The 20,833-nt window shown below is 40.3% G+C and overlaps 1 protein-coding gene across 10 annotated transcripts in view; it reads left to right on the plus strand.

Annotated features, from left to right (window-relative positions):
* Nucleotides 1-282: 282 nt before the first annotated feature.
* abi1a (abl-interactor 1a) overlaps nt 283-20,833 on the plus strand; it is a 56,576-nt gene continuing 36,025 nt past the window's right edge. For 3 of the 10 annotated variants that reach the window (XM_028568797.1, XM_028568795.1, XM_028568800.1), the window contains exons 1-2: nt 286-545; nt 16,086-16,253. In XM_028568797.1, the coding sequence (XP_028424598.1) occupies nt 429-545; nt 16,086-16,253 (285 nt within the window). In that variant the 5' untranslated portion in view covers nt 286-428. Of the gene's footprint in view, nt 546-16,085; nt 16,254-20,833 lie in introns of all 10 variants that reach the window. The other 7 variants (XM_028568796.1, XM_028568801.1, XM_028568792.1 and 4 more) reach the window with 6 other exon arrangements.

Below are 20,833 nucleotides of genomic sequence, written 5' to 3' on the forward strand. Positions count from 1 at the left end.
AAGTTATCAAACAATTGTTATGGAGTAAAAGGTACAATATTTGCCTCTGAGTCGGAAATGTAGTGAAGCAGAAGTGTGAAGGAGCGTAAAATGGGAATACTCAAGTACAAATACAGTACTTACAGAACAATTGTACTAAAGCACAGTACTACTTAAATGCCAGTCTATGGTAAATGCCCTAGACTGTGATAAATGCACGTTACTTTCCACACTTGCAGAGCAAACACTGGTCACACTTTTATACTACTGAGTGACTACTCTTCGCAGGCACAGACGATCTTTGGGCGGAGGTTACGCCAAAGCGAGGGCAGGAATCCCACAATAGCAGGCGGAGGATTTTTTTTTTTTATCCGAGTCAGAGCTGAGCTAGTGGCCGTTTCAATCAAAGGGAAGGCAGAGGGAAGGGAGGCTCTGCGGGGAGATGTAAGATGGCAGAGCTACAAATGTTGTTAGAGGAAGAGATTCCGGCCGGTAAAAGAGCGCTCGTGGAGAGTTACCAAAACCTCACCAGAGTAGCGGAATACTGCGAGAACAATTATGTCCAGGTAAGTTAAAAAGCTACCACGTTCTCCTCGAGCTCCTTTTGTCGCGAAAAAAGCTCGGGATTGAATTGGTTGTTGGGACAGGAAATGTGGATGAAGAAAGCTGGAACGATCCCCTCCGCCCAAAGCATGAAGCTGTAATAACATGATGATTTTTAAAACTGTGGGACATTTAGCCATATTGTATCTATTCGGACTATTAATCACATTTATTCCGTTTACACACAGGGTGTGTCTACTTTTTTTTTTTTTTTTTTTTTTTTTTATTATAACTGGGTCGGTTCAAAAACTGCTTCCACTCTCACTGCTATAAGGAGGCCTGTGTGTTTTACAGGAGCAAGTTTTAGCGGCTGAAAAGGATTTTTATTTAATGTTAAAGACACAAGCAAGAAAGTTACTGCAGTTTTTACCTCCTTAATTGATGCGGACACAACCTAAAATGTATAACTATTGTGGGAAACTAAATGTCACACTAACACTACAAGTCTACATGAATATTATAGTAGTAACATAGCAGTCCATTACATTCCATAAGGTCATTAAACTCACCATTTAATACCACAAAAACTCCCCATCGGGATACTATAGGGATATTACAGTGGAGGTGTGGTGTCTACATTATGGACTTGTAAGCTCTCAGTGCAAATGCTATAATGCCAGTGCATGGCTTTTATTGGTGCTGCATACTTCTTTTTTTTTAACCAGTATAAACACTTTAAATTGCCGCATTAAAGGTATAATATATGCATGGAAAGCTTGTTTTGTCCAGACTTAATGGAGAGAAGTGCTTATTTAATATAATTCAGTTGGGTTCGCAGGCTTGCATCTAGGCTGGGAGAGGAATGTAAAACCATTGTAAGTTGGTCAATAAAGGATGGAGGTATTGATTTTTCTCAACTTATTCATGGGAACAGAGCTTGCTTTCATCTATGCTGGCCTATATGGAGCTTCACATCTGTCTTTGGAGTTGAGCTTTAAGTTCTTCTTCTTGATAAAGTAGCACATCTGTGTAATGTTATAAAAGCTCCCATATTTGTAAGTAATTTAAGGACTATTTTCATCTGAATGTGAGTCAGTATATGTTATGATTCTCACAGTGGAACTTCACTATAGCGTCATGATGGTTAACACGGATATATCTGTGGTAAGCCACTTCTTAAAAAAAAAAAAAAAAAAAAAAAAAAAAAAAAAAAAGCCAGAGAACAAACTGAGCGACAGACAAATAGTTTGTTCAGTCGGTTGGTGAGAAAACATTTTTAAGCAGGAAGACAACCCCACCATATCAGCTACAGAGGGTGTGTCCATTCCAGCTGTACTCCCCAAGGACTCCCTGTAATTTAGTTTTCTCCGGTGTCCTCGGATGATTTGGCATTGGAAAGGCACAGCTCTGAAGCTCTGTGCCAGTTATAACCCACGCAAACGCTCCAGGACGAGAAGGTTGTCATCTGTAGTCCCACATGAGCCCTAAAAATGAAGTGGATGAAGCTTCTCCCCCAAAATCAAGATGTGTCTTTTTGGTCATTTATCATTCAAAGTTCAGATACAGTGACATAAATAAATGTGGCGATTTTTTTGTTCAGGATTTTGTTTACCACACCGTAGCCAGCTGTAACCCAAAAAAGAGGCATGACAAACTGATTTGTCACAATGACACAGTGTTAAGATCTTCATATCAATGCAGAAAAAAAATGACATTTTGTTTTCCTTGTGAGTACATAGTTTGCAGCATGACAGCATTTTGCTAGTTTTGAAGGCCAGTGCTGATATCTTTTAGTTGCCAATAGCTCATATTTGTTGCGGATATTTAGTGTCTTTCCTACCGAAATGACAAGACTATCACTGCTTTGTAGGGCTGGGTATCGAACCTACTTACCGGCAGAAATGTATCCGTGGCAGAGATTATCTAAAGCTACAGAAAGGTGGCTTGAAGGTCTGGTCTATAGGCTGTGTATTGGCAAGAATCTGGCGATACAATACGTATGACGATACGTGTGTCACGATTCAATATATTGCAATATATTTTGATACTGTGCGTAAGGCGATATATTGGGATTTAATTGGGATGGAAGTATAATTTTAGAAAAACTAATATTTAAAAAAAGACATGCTGTTCATAAAAGTCAAAGAAGTTAACTTTTGGTAAACAATTCAATACACCAAAAATCAAACTGCCAGTTTGGGATTGTGGTTCACAGGTTGTTAGCGAGCTAATTTTGATTTGCTAAAGAAGGCCAAAGTTCAGCCATAGCTACGATGTTAGCTTCTAGCAAAAAGTCAGGCCCTGCTAGGCACTGTTAGGCAAGGACACTGGTGGTGTGTCTCAGCATAGCCATCTAGCGGTAGGGGGTTTAAACACAACATAAACGTGAACCACTGTCTTACGTGAATATTTTTGAACGTTTAAAAAAAAAAAAAAACGATATTGCCTTTTTGAAAATTGATACAGTATTGCAAAATAAAATATCACGATACTCAAGTGTATCGGATGTATCAGATTTGTAGTTCTTTTCAGGCTTATGAGATATGAAGTTATGAAGTAGTTCTTTTAGATACAATTAGAGAAGTTTGGCTTCTTTTGGTAGATGGAATTTTTTTTTTGGTATGGCTATTAAACCTGGGTACTGTAGTTATTTTTAAAATTCAAAAGTATTACTCTGCTTTTCTTTTGAAGGTCAATACTGACATCAAATTGCACATAAATGGCCATAATATCCAGCCCTATCAAATAGTGCCTTCTTATCCAAAAATGATAAGAAGTCACTATTTTACCTAGCCTAATACTGATAAGGTTTTAAATTCATAGCAATACCCAGCACTAAGGCCAATCGTGACACCATTTAATTGCTCATATTTACATGTTTTGTCCAAAGTGACTTACAATAAGCTCATTTAAACCATAGAACGTATATAAAACTATTATATACAGTATATAGTGTGTACATAGACTTAAACTCGATAGAAGCGCCACATAGATGTCATCAAAAATGTAAGTCAATCCCTGTCTAATAAAAAACTAAAACCATATTTAGATTACTAGAGTAGTTTTATTTTGTTAATAAATGAGGTGCACCTATGTCGAGGTGTAGTCTAAAAAAGTTTAAATAAAAAAAGAAAAGGGGGTGGGGAAGGTTAGTGTCTTTAAAATCTGACCGCTTTTGTATTAACTGACAAGATTCTAGTGTGTTTGCTCTTGGTAAATAGAAGAGGCTCTAAAAATAGTATTGAGATCATAAACATCTCCACGGAGACCCCAAACTAATGGAATGTAAAATGTGCCAAGGAAGTGCACAAAAAATACTTCAAATGTCATTTTTTTAATGTAACTGTGGGTAAAAGAGTACACCTCAGTATTTGTTCTAAATAAGTATGAAAAGTAGTGTTTTTAGCCGAGTCAAACTGACTTGGGATTGTGCACACGTTGTGAGCTCTGTGTGAAGCGAGTGTCAGACTTAGTGCACTTTTCATAATCCCTCTCTGTCTGCTGCAGACACTCTCTCCCTCTCTCTCTCTCTCTCTGTCTGTCTGTCTGTCTCTCTCTCTCTCTCTCTCTCTCTCTCTCTCTCTCTCTCTCTCTGTCTGTCTGTCTGTCTGTCTGTCTCTCTCTCTCTCTCTCTCTCTCTCTCTCTCTCTCTCTCTCTGTCTGCTGTCTCTCTCTCTCTCTCTCTCTCTCTCTCTCTCTCTCACTCTCTGCTGTGAAACACTCTGAACTGAACCATGCACATACCAACATGCCTCAGCTTGAATCGGCTCGTCCTTTCAGCCGGCACTCCTCCTTCTCACGTCCATCCCTCCGTTTTCTCCTCTCTCTGTTCTTGTCATGTGGAGGCTGTGGTGTTTGTGAGTGTTGTTCGGTGTGGGCTTGTAGTGCAGCTCAGCAGGCTGAGGCAGGTGGTGAAAGCTGTGTTTAACCCAGGACAGATCACTGCCCCAGGGACTTGTGTCTGTCCATCGCGTTTGTGTTTTGAAGTGTGTGTTGTGTTTTTACTAATGATCTCAGCAGGGCTGCATTTTATTTTTTGGGTTATTTTTCATTCCAGTCCTTATTCCTCAGATCTACAGTTGCATAAGTGTGTGTGTGTGTGTGTGTGTGTGTGTGTGTGTGTGTGTGTGTGTGTGTGTGTGTGTGTGTGTGTGTGTGTGTGTGTCTCTGTGTGTGTGTGTCAGTGTCTCTGTGTGCGTGTGTCAGTGTCTCTGTGTGTGTGTGTCAATGTCTCTGTGTGTTTTTGTCAGTGTCTCTGTGTGTGTGTTTGTCAGTGTCTCTGTGTGTGTGTGTGTCAGTGTCTCTGTGTGTGTGTGTGTCAGTGTCTCTGTCTGTGTCTCTGTGTGTGTGTGTGTCAGTGTCTCTGTGTGTGTCTCTGTGTGTGTCTCTGTGTGTGTCTCTGTGTGTGTGTGTGTCAGTGTCTCTGTGTGTGTGTGTGTGTCAGTGTCTCTGTGTGTGTGTGTGTCAGTGTCTCTGTGTGTGTGTGTCAGTGTCTCTGTGTGTGTGTGTCAGTGTCTCTGTCTGTGTCTCTGTGTGTGTGTGTGTCAGTGTCTCTGTGTGTGTCTCTGTGTGTGTCTCTGTGTGTGTCTCTGTGTGTGTGTGTGTCAGTGTCTCTGTGTGTGTGTGTGTGTCAGTGTCTCTGTGTGTGTGTGTGTCAGTGTCTCTGTGTGTGTGTGTGTCAGTGTCTCTGTGTGTGTGTGTGTATCAGTGTCTCTGTGTGTGTGTCAGTGTCTCTGTGTGTGTCAGTGTCTCTGTGTGTGTCAGTGTCTCTGTGTGTGTCTCTGTGTGTGTCTCTGTCTCTGTGTGTGTGTGTGTGTCACACACTGTCAGGTCAGAGTTATGTTTCCTGTTTTGCCTGCTGACTCTGAAAACTGACTCCCTGGAAATGCCTTCTCTCTGTGTCAGGAAGTAGTTTAATAATAGAGCCAAAAAATCCACCCTTTTAAATTAAGACACTCAGGCACAGAGATTATTCTGATTAATCTGGGTTTTTGTATTTTAATATGTTTCTGTTTATTCTAGCTAGGCTATATAAGGTAGTTACGGGAAAAAAAAACTATCTTTGCACAGTGCTCGCTGCCCCCCTGAAATATATTTTGCTCACTTTTCTTTTTTTTTTAATTGATGCATGTCAGTTTGACCTCTGTGTGACAAGGACGCATACACTGTATGCAAAGTGGGCCACCTGCCCACGTTGGCAGGACACACTGCTGGTGACTGCTTTGTTTAACACAGCAATACTACATTTCAGGTTGCATCAATTGTGCTCGGGCTGTGTTTGATATGAACTGAAGGGATTTTGTCGATTAACAGAAAATCAATCTGCATTGTTTTATTCATATTTTGTTTATTTTTTTTTTCAATGGTTCCAGCTTCTCAAGTGTAAACATTTGCAGCCTTTCTTTGTCATATGATGGTTAATTGAATATCTTTGGGTTCTGTACTCATGGTCGAATAAAACAAGCAATTTTAAAGATGTCATTATGGGCATTATGATGATTATCATATATGATTATCAATTTTTTCAGTTTCATTGACAAAACCTTAAATTGGTTAAATAATCTGTAGATGAACCGATTGTTGCAGCTCCAGATATTCCACTCGATTATTAGCCTTGAAATTCTTTGACCGGATACTGCTTGATATTACTGTATTATCTTGTTAACTTTTGGGCTGCATTTCATGTTTAATTTCCTTCTCAATTAATCAATTAATTTTTAATCTATTAAAACTCCTAATATGGAAAACAAAAAACTCACTGCCCCCTTGATACAAAACAAGGAAAAGCAGCAAATCCTCACATTTAAGAAGATGGAACATTTTCATTGATTAATACATCTAATGCCAATTAATCACCTGTTGATAAAACTCTAAAACGTAATACTGTATTATTGCAATAAGGTTCTTGTATGGCTGTTTTTAAGACAGCATTAAAACTTGTTGGGCTTAAAGACTGGAACAATGAATCATGTTGGCCCTACATTTCTTTGAAATAGATTGCCATTACAGAAACAAAGAATAGGGAAATGGAAGTAAAATAAGTCATATGCCAGATCCGATGCAGTGTTGCAAGCTCGGGGCATGTGACATCGCCTGCTGAGCCAGCATGATGCCCACTTGTGCTTTTAGTTCTGCTCCTAAATTAGCAGTTTTGAAATGCTAATTTCAAAACTTTTCTTACATTTCAAAGCATTTCTTACTAATTTCGTAAGAAATGCAGGTAGCATGTTGTGTCAATCGAAGAGATACTGTATGTCCTCTTCATGTCCTGTCATATAACCTTGGTGTATCTGTCCTGTTTTCCCTTGTGAATTAACGTGAGTTTCTCCCTGGAAGAAAGCAGGTGGCACATATTTTTTTTTCTGTCTCTCTGGGTTACTCGGAGTCCTCATTTCCTGTCCTCCTTCTGCGACTTCTCTCTCTCTCTCTCTCTCTCTCTCTCTCTCTCTCTCTCTCTCTCTCTCTCTCTCTCTCTCTCTCTCTCTCTCTCTCTCCCTCTCTCCCCCTCTCCCCCTCTCTGCGGAGTGGCCTGGTTTTTCTCCCAGCATGGTGAGGCCTAGTGGCTCTCAGCCTACCAGCAGGGCCCATTTATCCTTTTTGACTAGTCTTGCATGGCCAGACCTTCCTCCACAGCGCAGCGGAGGAGGGTCTGGCTAGTCCACACAACATTCCTGGATGGGAGAAAAACGTGCTCTGGTTTGTTGCCATGTCTTTAAACCAATCACAATCGTTTTGCTGCCCTAAGCAGCTAGGGTAGAGCTGGACAATATATCGTTATTATATTGATATTGTGATATGAGACTAGATATCGTCTTAGATTTTGGATATTGTAATATGTAAGTGTTGTCTTTTCCTGGTTATAAAGGCTGCATTACAATAAAGTGATGTCATTTTCTGAACTTACCAGACTGATGTAACTGTTCTATTATTTGCCTCTACCCACTTAGTCATTATATCCACAGTACTGATGATTATTTATAAAAAAAAAAAGCACCAATACTCAACCCTACAATATCGTTCGTAGAACTTGTATACAAGGAAGAAAGCAAAAGGATTACTTGATATACATTGATGTGGGCCATCCCACTTCACTCTGGAGCTCCGTAGAATGGCCCAGACTTCCTAGTACAGACAGTTGATATTCTATTCTACTCCGGGGTGTTGCCTCCTCCCATTGGTTGGTTGGGGCCAGGATCCTTTGGCGCTTTGCTTCAGAGCAATCCTAGTCCAATGACTTCTTCACGGTCTCGATTTACCCTGCAGAGATCTGAGGAGCAGTTCTAACCGACCGGAGTTTAGAAGGGAAGGTGTGGGACCTCCAGTCGAAAATGAGGGACATCTGGCGAAACCTCCGGCGTCACCGGAACTATCCCGTAAAGGAAACGTCGTCGATACAGACTAGGTCCAGACTGGTCTGGTTAGAGTGTAGGAGTTTTGGACAAACGGGTGTACCGACATCGTCTCAGAATAAAATTGTCTGCCTCTAGTTGGATTCATGCAGAAGTAGTGTCAGCTTTTTATGTAGAAAAGACACCCTCTGTGTCAGGGTGACCCAGCAAACAGGGAGACGTGCTCCTCCAACACTCTGAAAAACCAGAGGAGTGTTTTTATTTATTTGTTTATCAGTTAAATATGTTGTTCTAGGTAAAGAAGAGTGACTTTCTGCCAGGACGAACCAATTAACAAGTCACTCAAGAAAGGTTAATGAGTTTCCTCCATGTGCAGACGTCCCCTTTGTGTCTCCTCCCTGACATACTGGAGGAATTTTTAATTGTGCGCTGGCAGTTCTTCAAGGTCAGGTAGACCTTATGGCCTTTCAGTCAGCCTCCATCTGCCCCGGAGGAATTATGAATTCACGTAGTGTACTGCTGAGAGCTCAGAGTTAGCTCCAGGAAGGATTGAAGTTGTTAAGTGTGCAGGTTTTCCTTATTCTTCACACGTTCCAGTGTCACTTTCGCTACCTTGTCTGTCTCCTCAGGTGGCTCGTGTTTAAGTTTCTCACACTTTCATTATATTTAGGGGTTTGGTACTGATAAGGTAGGTCATTTTTATTAGGATCAATATGTTCAGTTGCTTTTTCTTGGATTAATCTTATAAATTGAACCCCTCTTTTTAGCTCAGTTTCTTGTTAGTTAGCATTCAGGTCTAGTTAAGTTAAACCTATAATAATCATTGATCTCGGTTAATAACTGATGCTATTTAAAACAAAGTATACTAGCACTATTTCCAGCGACGTTAAAAGAACATTTTGGTATTTTTTTTTTTTAAACCTGGATGCTATTCTCATATTTTAAAGCATTTTGATTTGTTAGCATCACACTTTTCATAATAATATTTAAAAACAACATATTAGTTTTGTTGTTTACATTTAAACCCATAACATGAACAAACATTTTTGATAAGGATCCCTCAAATGTAGTAAATAAAGAACTGACACCAAGGGACACATTATGTAACAGCACTGATTCTAAGTTACCTTTAACTAGGGCTGGGAAATATACCGATATTATATCGTTATCGTGATATGAGACTAGATATCGTCTTAGATTTTGGATATCAAAATATCGTAAAATGGCATAAGTGTTGTCTTTTCCTGGTTTTAAAGGCTGCATTACAGTAAAGTGATGTATTTTTTTTATTTACTTAGCAGACCGTTCAACAAAGATTTCACGGTTTTACGGTATTGCGGTATTGCTATTACAGCTTTAAAATGTCTAGGTAAAAAAAAAAAAAGCTTGTGACTTACAATGACTTACAAAGATGGATAACCAGCATAACAAGTGTATGCACTATACAGGATTTACCCTATTATACTTTATCGACAGGAATCGATATGTCAAACTGCAAACATTCAGCCACAAATGGTCTATAAACAAAGCATCAGGCTTTGTCTGTCTTCAGCCAGAGAGGACATTATTTCTTCAGCTTCTTCTTGCGTTGTGACCCCAGTGGGAGGTGTGCTAACAGGGCTTGCAGCAGGTGAATCGGTCGTGCTATTAATGTCATCGCCACACAATTTCTTAGTAAAACCAAAATTAATTAAACTGCCTTGTTTTCTTTTTGCCATGGCTATATGATGCTTACTGCAGAATGGATTTCGAGGACTTTGCACACCGATTAATGGCCTCCAAGGTTTATATTTTTTCTGTGAATCTTTGAGTTAACGTACTAAACACCGCAGTGCCGCCACACCTTGATTATCATGACAAGAGTAGCATGTATAGTTATCTTTTATTTAAGTGAATTAGGTTTAAATCACCGTCATGCATGAACGAATGAATGAATGATATTTTTTGCAATAGTAGACATAATAATACACGATGATCACATTACAAAAAACTGAAATTGCACGTCAAAGTGACACATTGTCAATATTTTTAGAGAAAATTAAACTTTTCAGGGGAGCCCATGTCTTATTAAGGGGAGCCGATCTCCCCCTAGCTCCCCCGTAGTTCACACCCTGATTGGACTCCATCTTATTTCCCAATATTAACTAGCTGCTAGATGTCAGACAGCCGCATCAGTACAACAACCCAAACCAAAAAAGCTTTTTATTTATTTTTCAGCTCCTACTACGTGAGCCCCGTCTCTCTGTGCCTAACGTAGACTTCTTCCTGTCTGCCTCTATGACCTGTAATGTTAGACAGCCAATCACCAGCATTATTATATCTTGGTGGAAGCATGCTTATTGGCTCATTGACTTTGATGAGATTTACTCCTTTAGGTATTGAATGATGAGGCATTTTTCGATACTCGATGCTATAAAGGCAATTCGGCCGGTACATAAAAAGTATTGAATTTGGTACCAAGCCCTACAACCCTACAGTGCACTATCTCTCAGCTGCCTCCTGTCTCACCCTGTCCAGTATGCAGCGATCAGCGGTCAATACAGGGTGCCATGTGAGCTCTAGGACTTTCCAGTTGGAGTTACACTCATTCTGCTTTAGACTACACATAGGTACCCATCCCGCTGAGGTGATTTCAAGGGCAAGTTTATCTCCTATTTCTTTTCTAAACTGCCCAGTTCACAGAATAGAAAAATAAATCCTTGGTTGCTCGGTTAGGCTATGTTTGTTTTTTATTCCTCCATGCACCCCTGACACTGTAGCAGAGCTCTCCAACAACACTTGAAAGTTGGAAGATGTATGACATGTAGCAGAATTCCAAACATTCCTGAAAGTTTTTTTTCTTTTTTCTTTTTTCTTGTTCCATGAGCATTTCCCCTCCGGACAAGTGGGAGCACATAAACACAAATGTGCTTGTCAGCTGTACAAATCCAGATCAGATTGCACAGTAGAAACACTGTTTCTGGTTGTCAATTTCTGTGCCCTGCAAACCGATGTTATTGAAAGTCTTTATTTTTGACATTTTTGTTCCAGACTGGGATGATTGAGAGAAACCCTCCATGAGTTTTGATATTCTGTCTTACTTTCCAAGATCTTCTATTAGCCTAGTCGTGTCAGGGAGTCGGGAGGAATACTCATTTTGTCCATTTCCTACTTAAAGCTCAGGCTACTGGGTGGAGGGGCAGCTCCACCTCCTCTGACCCCTGAACAGTTTCTATCCTCAGTGAGGATGTCCGGACCTTTCCTTCCTGCCGCCTCAGTGCAGCCAGCGGGCCCTGACAGTGAAGAAATGCACCACCTTGCTTTTAAAAAAAACCTGATTGCACTTCAGTGGCGGTTGTTGGCTGTTATCTTGCCAGACTGGATATGTGACGGATTGAATTGGAAGTATTTATCCAGTTTAGTGCTTCAAAAACTTTCCATGAAGCAAATCCATTCTCATGACTGCCACTCCCTTCCTGCTCCCAAATGTATCAGGCCACATAAATGCTTCCGTACAGCATTTGCAATCAAACATTGTCTGTATTTTTTTTTTTGCTTTATTCAAGTGGTTGTTTGATTATCTAGCTTGCCTCAGCTCCCAGCTACAATTTTGATAAATTCTGCACGTGCATTCCTCTGCACTCCCTTTTTTAAGCCCAGCTGAGGTGCTGACAGCCTGTCTACTACTGCCTGGATTTTCTGCAGTCATTACTCAGCTTAGAAATATCAGATAAAGGGCCCCAGGAGCGCTAAAGCTCTCTGGAAGCTCACCTCATTCTCCTCATCTCCTGCTGTGGTATACTACATTCAGTTATTTACCTTTTTGTACTGAGCACACATTTTATACCTCTCCTGGCGAATGTCTGAAAGACTGTATGTTTTAGTTTTTTTATATCTAGTGTATCCTAGTCCTTCTCGCTGAAGATGGCTGCCATAGAGTGTAAAGATTCTGTGGACTTCTAATGCGTGAGCAAGTGAAGGGATGAGGGGGGGCTTTAACTAAAGCAGACGGCTCTAAGATGCCGCCAGTGACAATGCAATCAAGTGTTGCATCTGTCCTCCAATGCTGACCTCACATCACATCTCTGGCAGCTAACGCTGTTTGGATAACTTTGTCCAGAAATCCAAAAAAAATAATTCATGGAGCCGATTGAGCATGTTTTTGACATGTTGACTCAGTTTATTTCATCCTCTAAAACATTGTGTGGAACTGATCGTGCAGACTGCGCTCAGGATTTGAAGAATAACAGTTGTATGATTAACACAAGGCTAAAGATTTAACCTCATGTAAATCAAGAAAGGATGGCATAGCCTCGGTCAGCCTTTTCCATTCAGTGTATCCGCTTTCTTGACCAATTTATCTGATTCTTTGGGGTTGTAGTGACTGTGTCACCGGGGAAATACAAAAACTGAGAAGAGAACTGTAGTGAAAGGACTGACTGTTAATAGTCTTCGGTGCACCAATTTTAGGGTGTAGTAGTCTTGTAGTTGGTGAAAGATTAAATGTTTGTTTATTGTAGTTCTTCAGCTTATATAATAAAATCATATCAGGTTTGACTCAAAATTAAAGTGCTCATGTTCAGGTTCAATTGTATTTAGAGGTTGTACCAGAAAAGGTTTATGTGGTTTCATTTTCAAAAAAAAACACCATATTGTAGTTGTACTGCACATTGCTGCAGCTCCTCTTTTCACCCTGTGTGTTGAGCTCTCTGTTTTAGCTACAGAGTGAGGTATCACACTTTTGTTCCACCTTTCTTGGGAGTCACACATGTCAGTTGCAGAGTATGAGGGAGTTCCACGCTAGCAGCTTGGCGAGCATTATGTATTCTGTTGGAGATGGTAAGTCCCTTTGGGGTGGACTTTGGGCTTTTTCACTTTGTAAACCTATTACGTGCACAAAAAAGATATATAACACAATAAAGGAAAAAGGGGGAAAAGCCAAAAAGCATAATATGAGCACTTTAAAGAAAGTTAATTTATTACTTGGGGAATAAATCAAGTATTCATACATAATGCATGGTTATAAAAGTGGATTGGACACATTTCAAAAACATGAATAGCAGCCATTGAAAAACATGGACTAAACATCAAATGTTGTGCTTTGTGTGGAGGCATGTGCTACCTTGAATGAATATGTTTGTAACACATGCAGGGTGTAAATGTGTATTACTTTACACATCACAGTTCAGCATTTGTGCACTGAAGCGTCAATGGTGCCGTTTGTCTATGCACATTACAGCTGCAAGATGTTGGCAAAACCAAGTTAATTGTGCAGTTTCTTAATATTACAATTGCAGTGAATAGCAGTAGGTTTATGTTTAGAGTTTTTACAAATTAATGCAGAATTTAAATGTTTGTACACATCACAGTTGAGCATTTGTGTTAGGTAGCTGCAGCATCAGTGGGGCTGTTTGTCTGTGCTCTGCAGCTTCAAGATACTGGCAAAATCAAGTTAAAGAGGTACACCATGAATGATTAAAATTTAAGCGAAAGAGTCAAGCATCAAAAACCCTGGATCCTAACTTTGTCAGAGTAGATGCTTTCAGTAGACCCTCGCTCCCTGCCTGGTAATAAACGCCCACGTCTTTCAAACTCCTCACCATAAGTTTGTAACGCAGACTATCTGTTATAGATTTTGAAGTTTCAAGCCAAAGCACCACTTTAGAAATCTCCCTCGAGAGCCACAGATAACATTATTATACAACGAGTTCACTGGCTGTGTAGTAAACATCATAATACATCCTAATAAGTAAACTCAACTTTGTAGATTTCGATAATTGTTGGAATGCCCCTTTTTTAAGGGCAGTTTCTTAGTATTACAGTTGCTTTTTTGGATTGTATAAAATCACAGCAAATAGCTGTTGATATTTGTGCAGAATTTAAAAAATGTTTTTCCTAGATTTCAAATTAATTTGGCAGTATAAATAACATTCTAACGCTGAGGCATTCTCGTAGTTTGAATAACAAAACACCATCTCTGACTTGCAGCTTGATATGTAGGCCAGTCCTGCACAGGCAAGCATATGTTGTGCAGTAATCTATTTAAAATGTCCATATACAGCAAAAACGTTATCCTCTTGCTATTTAGAAATTGCCTTCACGGATAAAAGGCAGTTTGTTTGTTGTTGTTTCATATATTTTCTTGCAGCTGTTACTCCATTTACCATACGGCACATTGCAGTGTCAGTAGTAGGTGTCAGTGTGTGCACATGAGTGAATGTGCTTTCAACAGATGGCCTTTTGCTCTGAGCCCTCTGGAGGAATCTCTCCTTCTTCCTGAGGCTGTTATCGCACAACACATCTGCTGCTCTGATTCCCACTAAAAGAAACACAACTAAACTCTCTCGTCTCCTGACCCGGGCCGATGCTAACCAGTAAGGCTAAAAGCTCTCCAGGTCAGGAACTTTTAGACGTACAGATTGCCTCGGGATTAGTTACGCGCTGCCAAAAGGAATCAGTAATGAGACAAGCAGTGGCATGGTTGTTTTCATTTTGTCCGTCCTTCCTTTCGTCTTCATGATCAAATGTTCCCTTTTCCTCTGTTTTGCCCTCTAACCACTGCTACCAGTAATCATCTCGTCCTCCACCACCTACCCCCTGCTACGGCAGCCTGTCATCAAAGCCCAGTGTTGCCCCTCCAGGCAGCGCGCTTTGGACTCAACCTTATGAGCGAGCCGCGTTGGGAGAGCCCGCAGAGATCAAACACGATGGCTCAGTTTTGGAGCTTGGCTCTTTGCCTCAGCTCTGTTGTGTGTGTGTGTGTGTGTGTGGTCGTTACCACAGTTTTTCTGGTTTAGCTGCTTTTTGCATCTTTGTAACTGTCAGTTTGTCTTCCTTTCAAAATAATATGGTGGAAGAATGTCTGTATCGTAGAACATTGTGTTTTTGCAGGACTTGGTCGTTATTGGAGCTCCACAACTTTGACGTACACAATAGTTTCTGAACATAACAATCAGGAAAAACGAAGGGGTGTGTGTGTGTGTGTGTGTGTGTGTGTGTGTGTGTGTGTGTGTGTGTGTGTGTGTGTGTGTGTGTGTGTGTGTGTGTGTGTGTGTGTGTGTGTGTGTGTGTGTGTGTGTGTGTGTGTGTGTGTGTGTGTGTGTGTGTGTGTGTGTGTGTGTGTGTGTGTGTGTGTGTGTGTGTGTGTGTGTGTGTGTTTTATTTATTTATTGTAGAAAACTAAAGTATAGCCTTAGTTTGTCTCAAAGCATTAAGGGGTATAGCTTGTGTCAACCTAAACAAACCCTTCACCTTGTTTTTTGGTCGTATTAGCCCGCTAACTAGCCAGCAGACTAATTAATTAAACCAGCCACTCTGTGCTTTTGATGCTGATGCTAATGAGCTTCTACTGAATACATTTAAGGAATAATCCACTGATATGTTTTTTTGAGTATCAAACATTCATAGCCTGTCATCAGAAGCACCTAGCAGTTGTTTTACAAATTAACCTGCTAGCTAGTTAGCTGCCTAGCAAAGCAAAAAAAAAAAAACTTAAGTGCTTGTTTAGGCAGATATCTGCTATTTTATTGAATTTTATTATTGCTTTTGATGCTAATGTGAGCTAACTATAGAATGACTTCACCAATTTTTTCCTTTTTTAGCTAGTGCAGTTAGCTGTTAGCGTTTGTCAAACAAACACATAAATGCTACAAAAGTAAAACAGTTAAGTAACTTTCTGTTTTTAGAGCCAACATTCAAGCTCGCAAACAGTGAGTGTTTTATACAACTAAGGGTTTTGGATGAGTATTCCTCTGTCTAGCGTGAAGACCGAATACTTTTACAGGACTAATACTAAAAAGTCACCTAGAATTCCCAATAGTTTAACAATTCAAAATTGTCCGTGGCAAGGTTCTACTTTTCTAATTAAAAAAAAACAAAAAAAAAAAAAGATTTACAAACAAGTATTTGATGAATATGAAAAGTATTTTAAATTCTATCAAGTTTTCGAGTTCAGAAATGTAGTCGGCTGTTCACAGTCTGTTTTCAGAGCCTCCAATATGGCTGCTGCAGGATGGCTTACATTATCTCAAATCCCCCCAGGGAGGGCGTAGTATCTGGGGAATGAGAGGTGGGGTGGGAAAAAGGATGCCTTTGCTGCTCTGTTGGCCTGGATCCACCACAAACCTGACCTGGATACAGTGCTGGAAGATGGATGCGAATGTTATGTGATATTAACAGTAACTGGGTTCCTCTTCTTTTCCTTTTTTTTTTCATCCCTCTTTCTTTTTTTCACAGGCCCAGGACAAGAGGAAAGCTCTGGAGGAGACCAAAGCCTACACCACCCAGTCCCTGGCCAGTGTGGCCTACCAGATCAATGCCTTAGCCAACAATGTACTGCAGCTGCTGGACATCCAGGCCTCGCAGCTGCGGCGCATGGAGTCCTCCATCAACCACATCTCTCAGGTCAGAAATACACACAGCTACAGTACACACCACAGACCAGCTGTGAAGAATGGTACCCCACACTGCCCACTTCTCCTCTCACTTTTACACAGACTCTTGTTATTTTCAAACACAGTACAAGCCCTTCTGTCGTATCCATGGTTCCTTTTTATTGCCTGGTATTTGGTATCAGTCTTACGCAAGTGACTGGCTGTGTGTTTGGCTTAATGGCTGGTGCTCTGTCTGTGTTTCTTTTATGCTTTTGGTGTCTTCTGAGGCACAGAAAAATTAAAAAAACATAACCCAATCAGTCTAACTTGCAATTATTGGCCTGCAATACTGATTACTGAGCAGCCCTAACACACATAGGGATATAATATATACTGTAGGTCTGTTTTGTAGCCAGTAGTAATATGTAATATTACTATTGTGTATATTACTGTGGCTTATTTGACGGAAAAACAGTGACACACAAATTCTAGCAATAAAAATAATTTTGACCAATGAGATATTTGGTTTTTGAAGTTGAATATAATATGATATATGATGATATACTATATAATTATCAAAGATTTTGCTGTAGCTATCCCTTTGATACATGGTTGCATTAGGTCATTGTGGGCAATGTTTCAAATCAATTTCTTTTTAAATATTTTTTGCATTCATGTGATGACATATTTTGATATGTCAGCTGTTTAATCAACCAAAAACAGACATTCCTGTCTGATTATCGTATTAACAATTTCTCAACTGATTTACTGTTACTTTGTACCATCAGAGTTTTCCTTTCCTAACCTGTAGCATGAGGATTCTGCCATGTGCAGGTAAATCCAGCCGTTCATCCAATGAAGGCATTAAGAGCTCAGACAAATCAAACAAAGAGCTGCAGCCAGGTGGCACCTCGTAGATTAGAAGTGGCTGGCATTCCCCTAACCTGGAACACATACGACACACTCAGGGTTGAGTCCGCACTTGGAGAATAATTGTTATACATGAGAACTTGGTTTGTTGTTAAAAAAAAAAAAAAAAAAAAGTCTTGTGCTGGATGGAATGATCTGTGATGGTAGGAAAGGAGTAGTTCCTTTTTAGTTTTGTCTTTCCCATGTCCGCTATCAGTGTTTTTCCTCTGACGGTGCTTTTGCTAAGAGAGACAGAAATTCTTTCAGGATACACTGAAGGTCGAGAGAGAGAGAGAGAGAGAGAGAGAGAGAGAGAGAGAGAGAGAGAGAGAGAGAGAGAGAGAGAGAGAGAGAGAGAGAGAGAGAGAGAGAGAGAGAGAGAGAGAGAGAGAGAGAGAGAGAAACCGTATTTACACTCCTCCAGGTTTTGAGTCAATATCCTGACAAATAGCATTCAGGCGATACCAAGGTCACTGCCTTCCTCGGTCTCCATGACAACCCCCTGGGCCTTGTCGGAGAAGCATATGAAAGACAGTTCGACAGGCATAGCTTCCATTGTTTGACTTATGTCTCCATTGCAAGTGCTCATCACTGTCTCTTGTCTTGCGCTTGGGAAATTCCATCCTTCCTGTGCTATATTTATCCCCATGCTTGTCTACTTTGTGTAGCCATGATGAAGAGGAACTAGATGGTGTCACTAATGGTCAGTAACTAAGTGTTTTCCCCTTGGTTTGGGTTTCTTCTTTTTGTCTCAAACGCGGAAAAGTAAAGTTACAAACTAATTAACTTCCAGCTCATGTTCAGCGTAGCTACAAGAATAACACGCTACCCTCCATTTACTGTACATAAGTTGTCCCTGAGAAAAGTGAATGATTTATCAGTTTTGCCTTAATAACCCCCAAAGGCAAGTATTCCTTCTTCATCTAGTTGGTTTTCATGGTTAAGCAAAAGAAGAGGTCCAGATGTGTTTTCCGTAATGAGGCGTATCTCTGTTTTAATAATGTGTGTGTGTGTGTGTGTGTGTGTGTGTGTGTGTGTGTGTGTGTGTGTGTGTGTGTGTGTGTGTGTGTGTGTGTGTGTGTGTGAGATTGCGATTGCTCTCCACTGTCCGGTTCAGAGGTGAATCATTATCATGGTGCCATGCGGTGGCCCTCGAGGCCGGTGTTGCGTCCTGCTGAAAGGGGAATGGAGAGATAAGTCTGCAGCTCGGATGATATATAATGTTTTAACAGTGGAGAGGCAAGGAAAGCAACTTTTCTCAGGTGAATACCAATGAAGCATGAGCATGACTCCTTTTATCCTCGAGACACCGATAATAAACACACCGCAGAATTTACGAGGCTATACATAATCATATCAGCCTTTTCTACTTCTGTCCCATCCAGGCCTGAAGCTGGGATGCCTTAGGACGAGGCTCTCTTACATTAACGTGTCAGTCAGTGTGTGTGGTGAGACGTTGGCTGGCGTCTGGGCCGTTTCCTTCGGTTTGCCTTCAGTTACAGGGTGTGTCTGCTTAGCGGTGGCATCTCTCCGACTGGAGCTGCCATCCCTCTGAGCTTGATGCCAAGTGTATTGTACTGTACCTTCTGCATGTGCTGTGAGGCACAAAGAATATCTTTTTAAACGGGTGAAAAAAGGAACAAATAAGATTTCCTTTTTGGTCCAGTTGCAAGTTATAAGAGAGATTTTCATCTTTTCAATATCTTTAGCAATTTCACAATTCAATTTTTACCATGTGTTAAAGTGCATTTAATCAACTGTAAGGCTGCAAACAATTATTAATTTTTTTCAGTTCAGCAATTCATCTGTGAAATTCCTTTTTTGATCAATAAAATGTTTTCCTGGAGCCCAATGTGACGTCACATGGCTAGTTTTAACCAAACTAACCAAACTAACGGTTTTCAAACTACAAATCATTAAATTTTTGACGCCGGGACCAGTGCAGTCTGGCATGATAAATTGCTTGAACGATTATTTAAAAATTGTTGTTAATTAAGTTTCTGCCAATTTACTTCTCGATTAATTCTGTGGTGTCCAACCTTTTGTGACTTCTGACTTCTTAATATGAAGCAATAACTAACTTGCAGCCACTGGTTGCATATTATCTGCAACTAGTTAAACCCAGTTTAACCCCAATTTTCAGAGGCCGGAAATTAAAACCATTCAAAAATTAGCATAAAATAAGCAAAAAATCTGCTCGTCTGAATAAATGAAGATAATTCTGTGTTGAACAAATGTGTTTTCTGTTTTTCTATTCTGTTATTAATTTTGTAACACCTCAAAATGTATGTTGTGATTCCCGACCTCCATGTTGGAAATCACTAATTTGCTAATTATTGAAACACTATTTTATGTGCTCAAATGAAAGTGCATCCTAAACTGTGTTTGGTGTTTTTTTATAATTTTTTATAAAGTATATTAGTATATTTACCTGAATTGGTAATGGTAATTGGTTATTTAGTGGGTGTCAGGGTCAGGCTGCAGTATGACTTCATAATTGTGTGGGTGTGTGTGGGTGTGTGTGTGTGTGTGTGTGTGTGTGTTTTGATGGGAATATAGAGTAGCTCATAGGGCTTCCACCTTGTGCTGTGTGTGAAGTGGCTGCTAAGAGGCTGCAAACAGGGAGCGCTTTGTCTGTCCGGAGGAAGAAAATGCCTCCCATTGAGAACCTCTGTGATACCCAAATAGAAAGGGAAGAGAGGGAGAAGTGTGTGTGTGTGTGTGTGTGTGTGTGTGTGTGTGTGTGTGTGTGTGTGTGTGTGTGTTGGGGACATACAGCCTATGTTCAAGCTGCAGCTCCGCTGTACTGATGATATTTTTCACCCTTTGACACAGATCTGAAGTTTAATAGAGTAGATTTTTTTTCCTCAAATCAGATCTGCACCACATCTATTTAGTTTTATAAAATCGAACCCAGAGGCATGCAGCTACACGTGAACTGTATTTGAAAGTTTCTTAAATTGTCATTGTTGCTAGCCTGACGTGGTCCTACTCAGATTCTAGTCAGAACTTCCCGACCTCGAATTTTGTGGGCGGGGCTAAGTTCGGCTGGCATCCAGGCTACATTATTGCCATTAAAAACATTAATACACCGTCATGGAAAATCTTACTGTAGTTTTGGAGCCTGTGGCAGCTTTTGTTGAGGGAGTGTTAGTGTGGCGAATGAGACATAACAATGGCACGAAAACAACTTTATTAGAATAAACTCAGGCACACTTAAACAGAAAGAAGTTCAGAATAACAGGGAGAAGAGTAGGTACAACAATAGGAACCCATATTGTTGCTTTGTGTATGCTAGGGGTATAACAATACATTCAGCTCACAGTTCAGTACGACACACAATACAGAGGACGCTGTCTGATACACTTACAATAGTTTTAGCAAACCTGGAATGAAAACTGACAGTACATTTTCCCCCTAGGAGGAATAAAAGTAGGGCTGCAACTAACAATTATTAGCAGCATCTTTAGCTCCAACAGCATATGCCATGATATACAGTTACATCCTCAGTCAGGGCTCGACATTAAGGCTTGTCCGGGACAAGTGGATTTTTTGTAGGGCAAGTGGAAGAGAAATTTACTTGTCCCACTGGACAAGTTAAAACTCAAACAAAATAAAATGCCATGTTAGTTCACGTTATATGCCACTCATTACGTCTATGTTACCGATTTGAAACGATACATTTTTCCCCCGCAATCCCGG

The sequence above is a fragment of the Perca flavescens genome, chromosome 22, assembly GCF_004354835.1.
Source record: "Perca flavescens isolate YP-PL-M2 chromosome 22, PFLA_1.0, whole genome shotgun sequence".
NCBI lineage: Eukaryota > Metazoa > Chordata > Actinopteri > Perciformes > Percidae > Perca > Perca flavescens.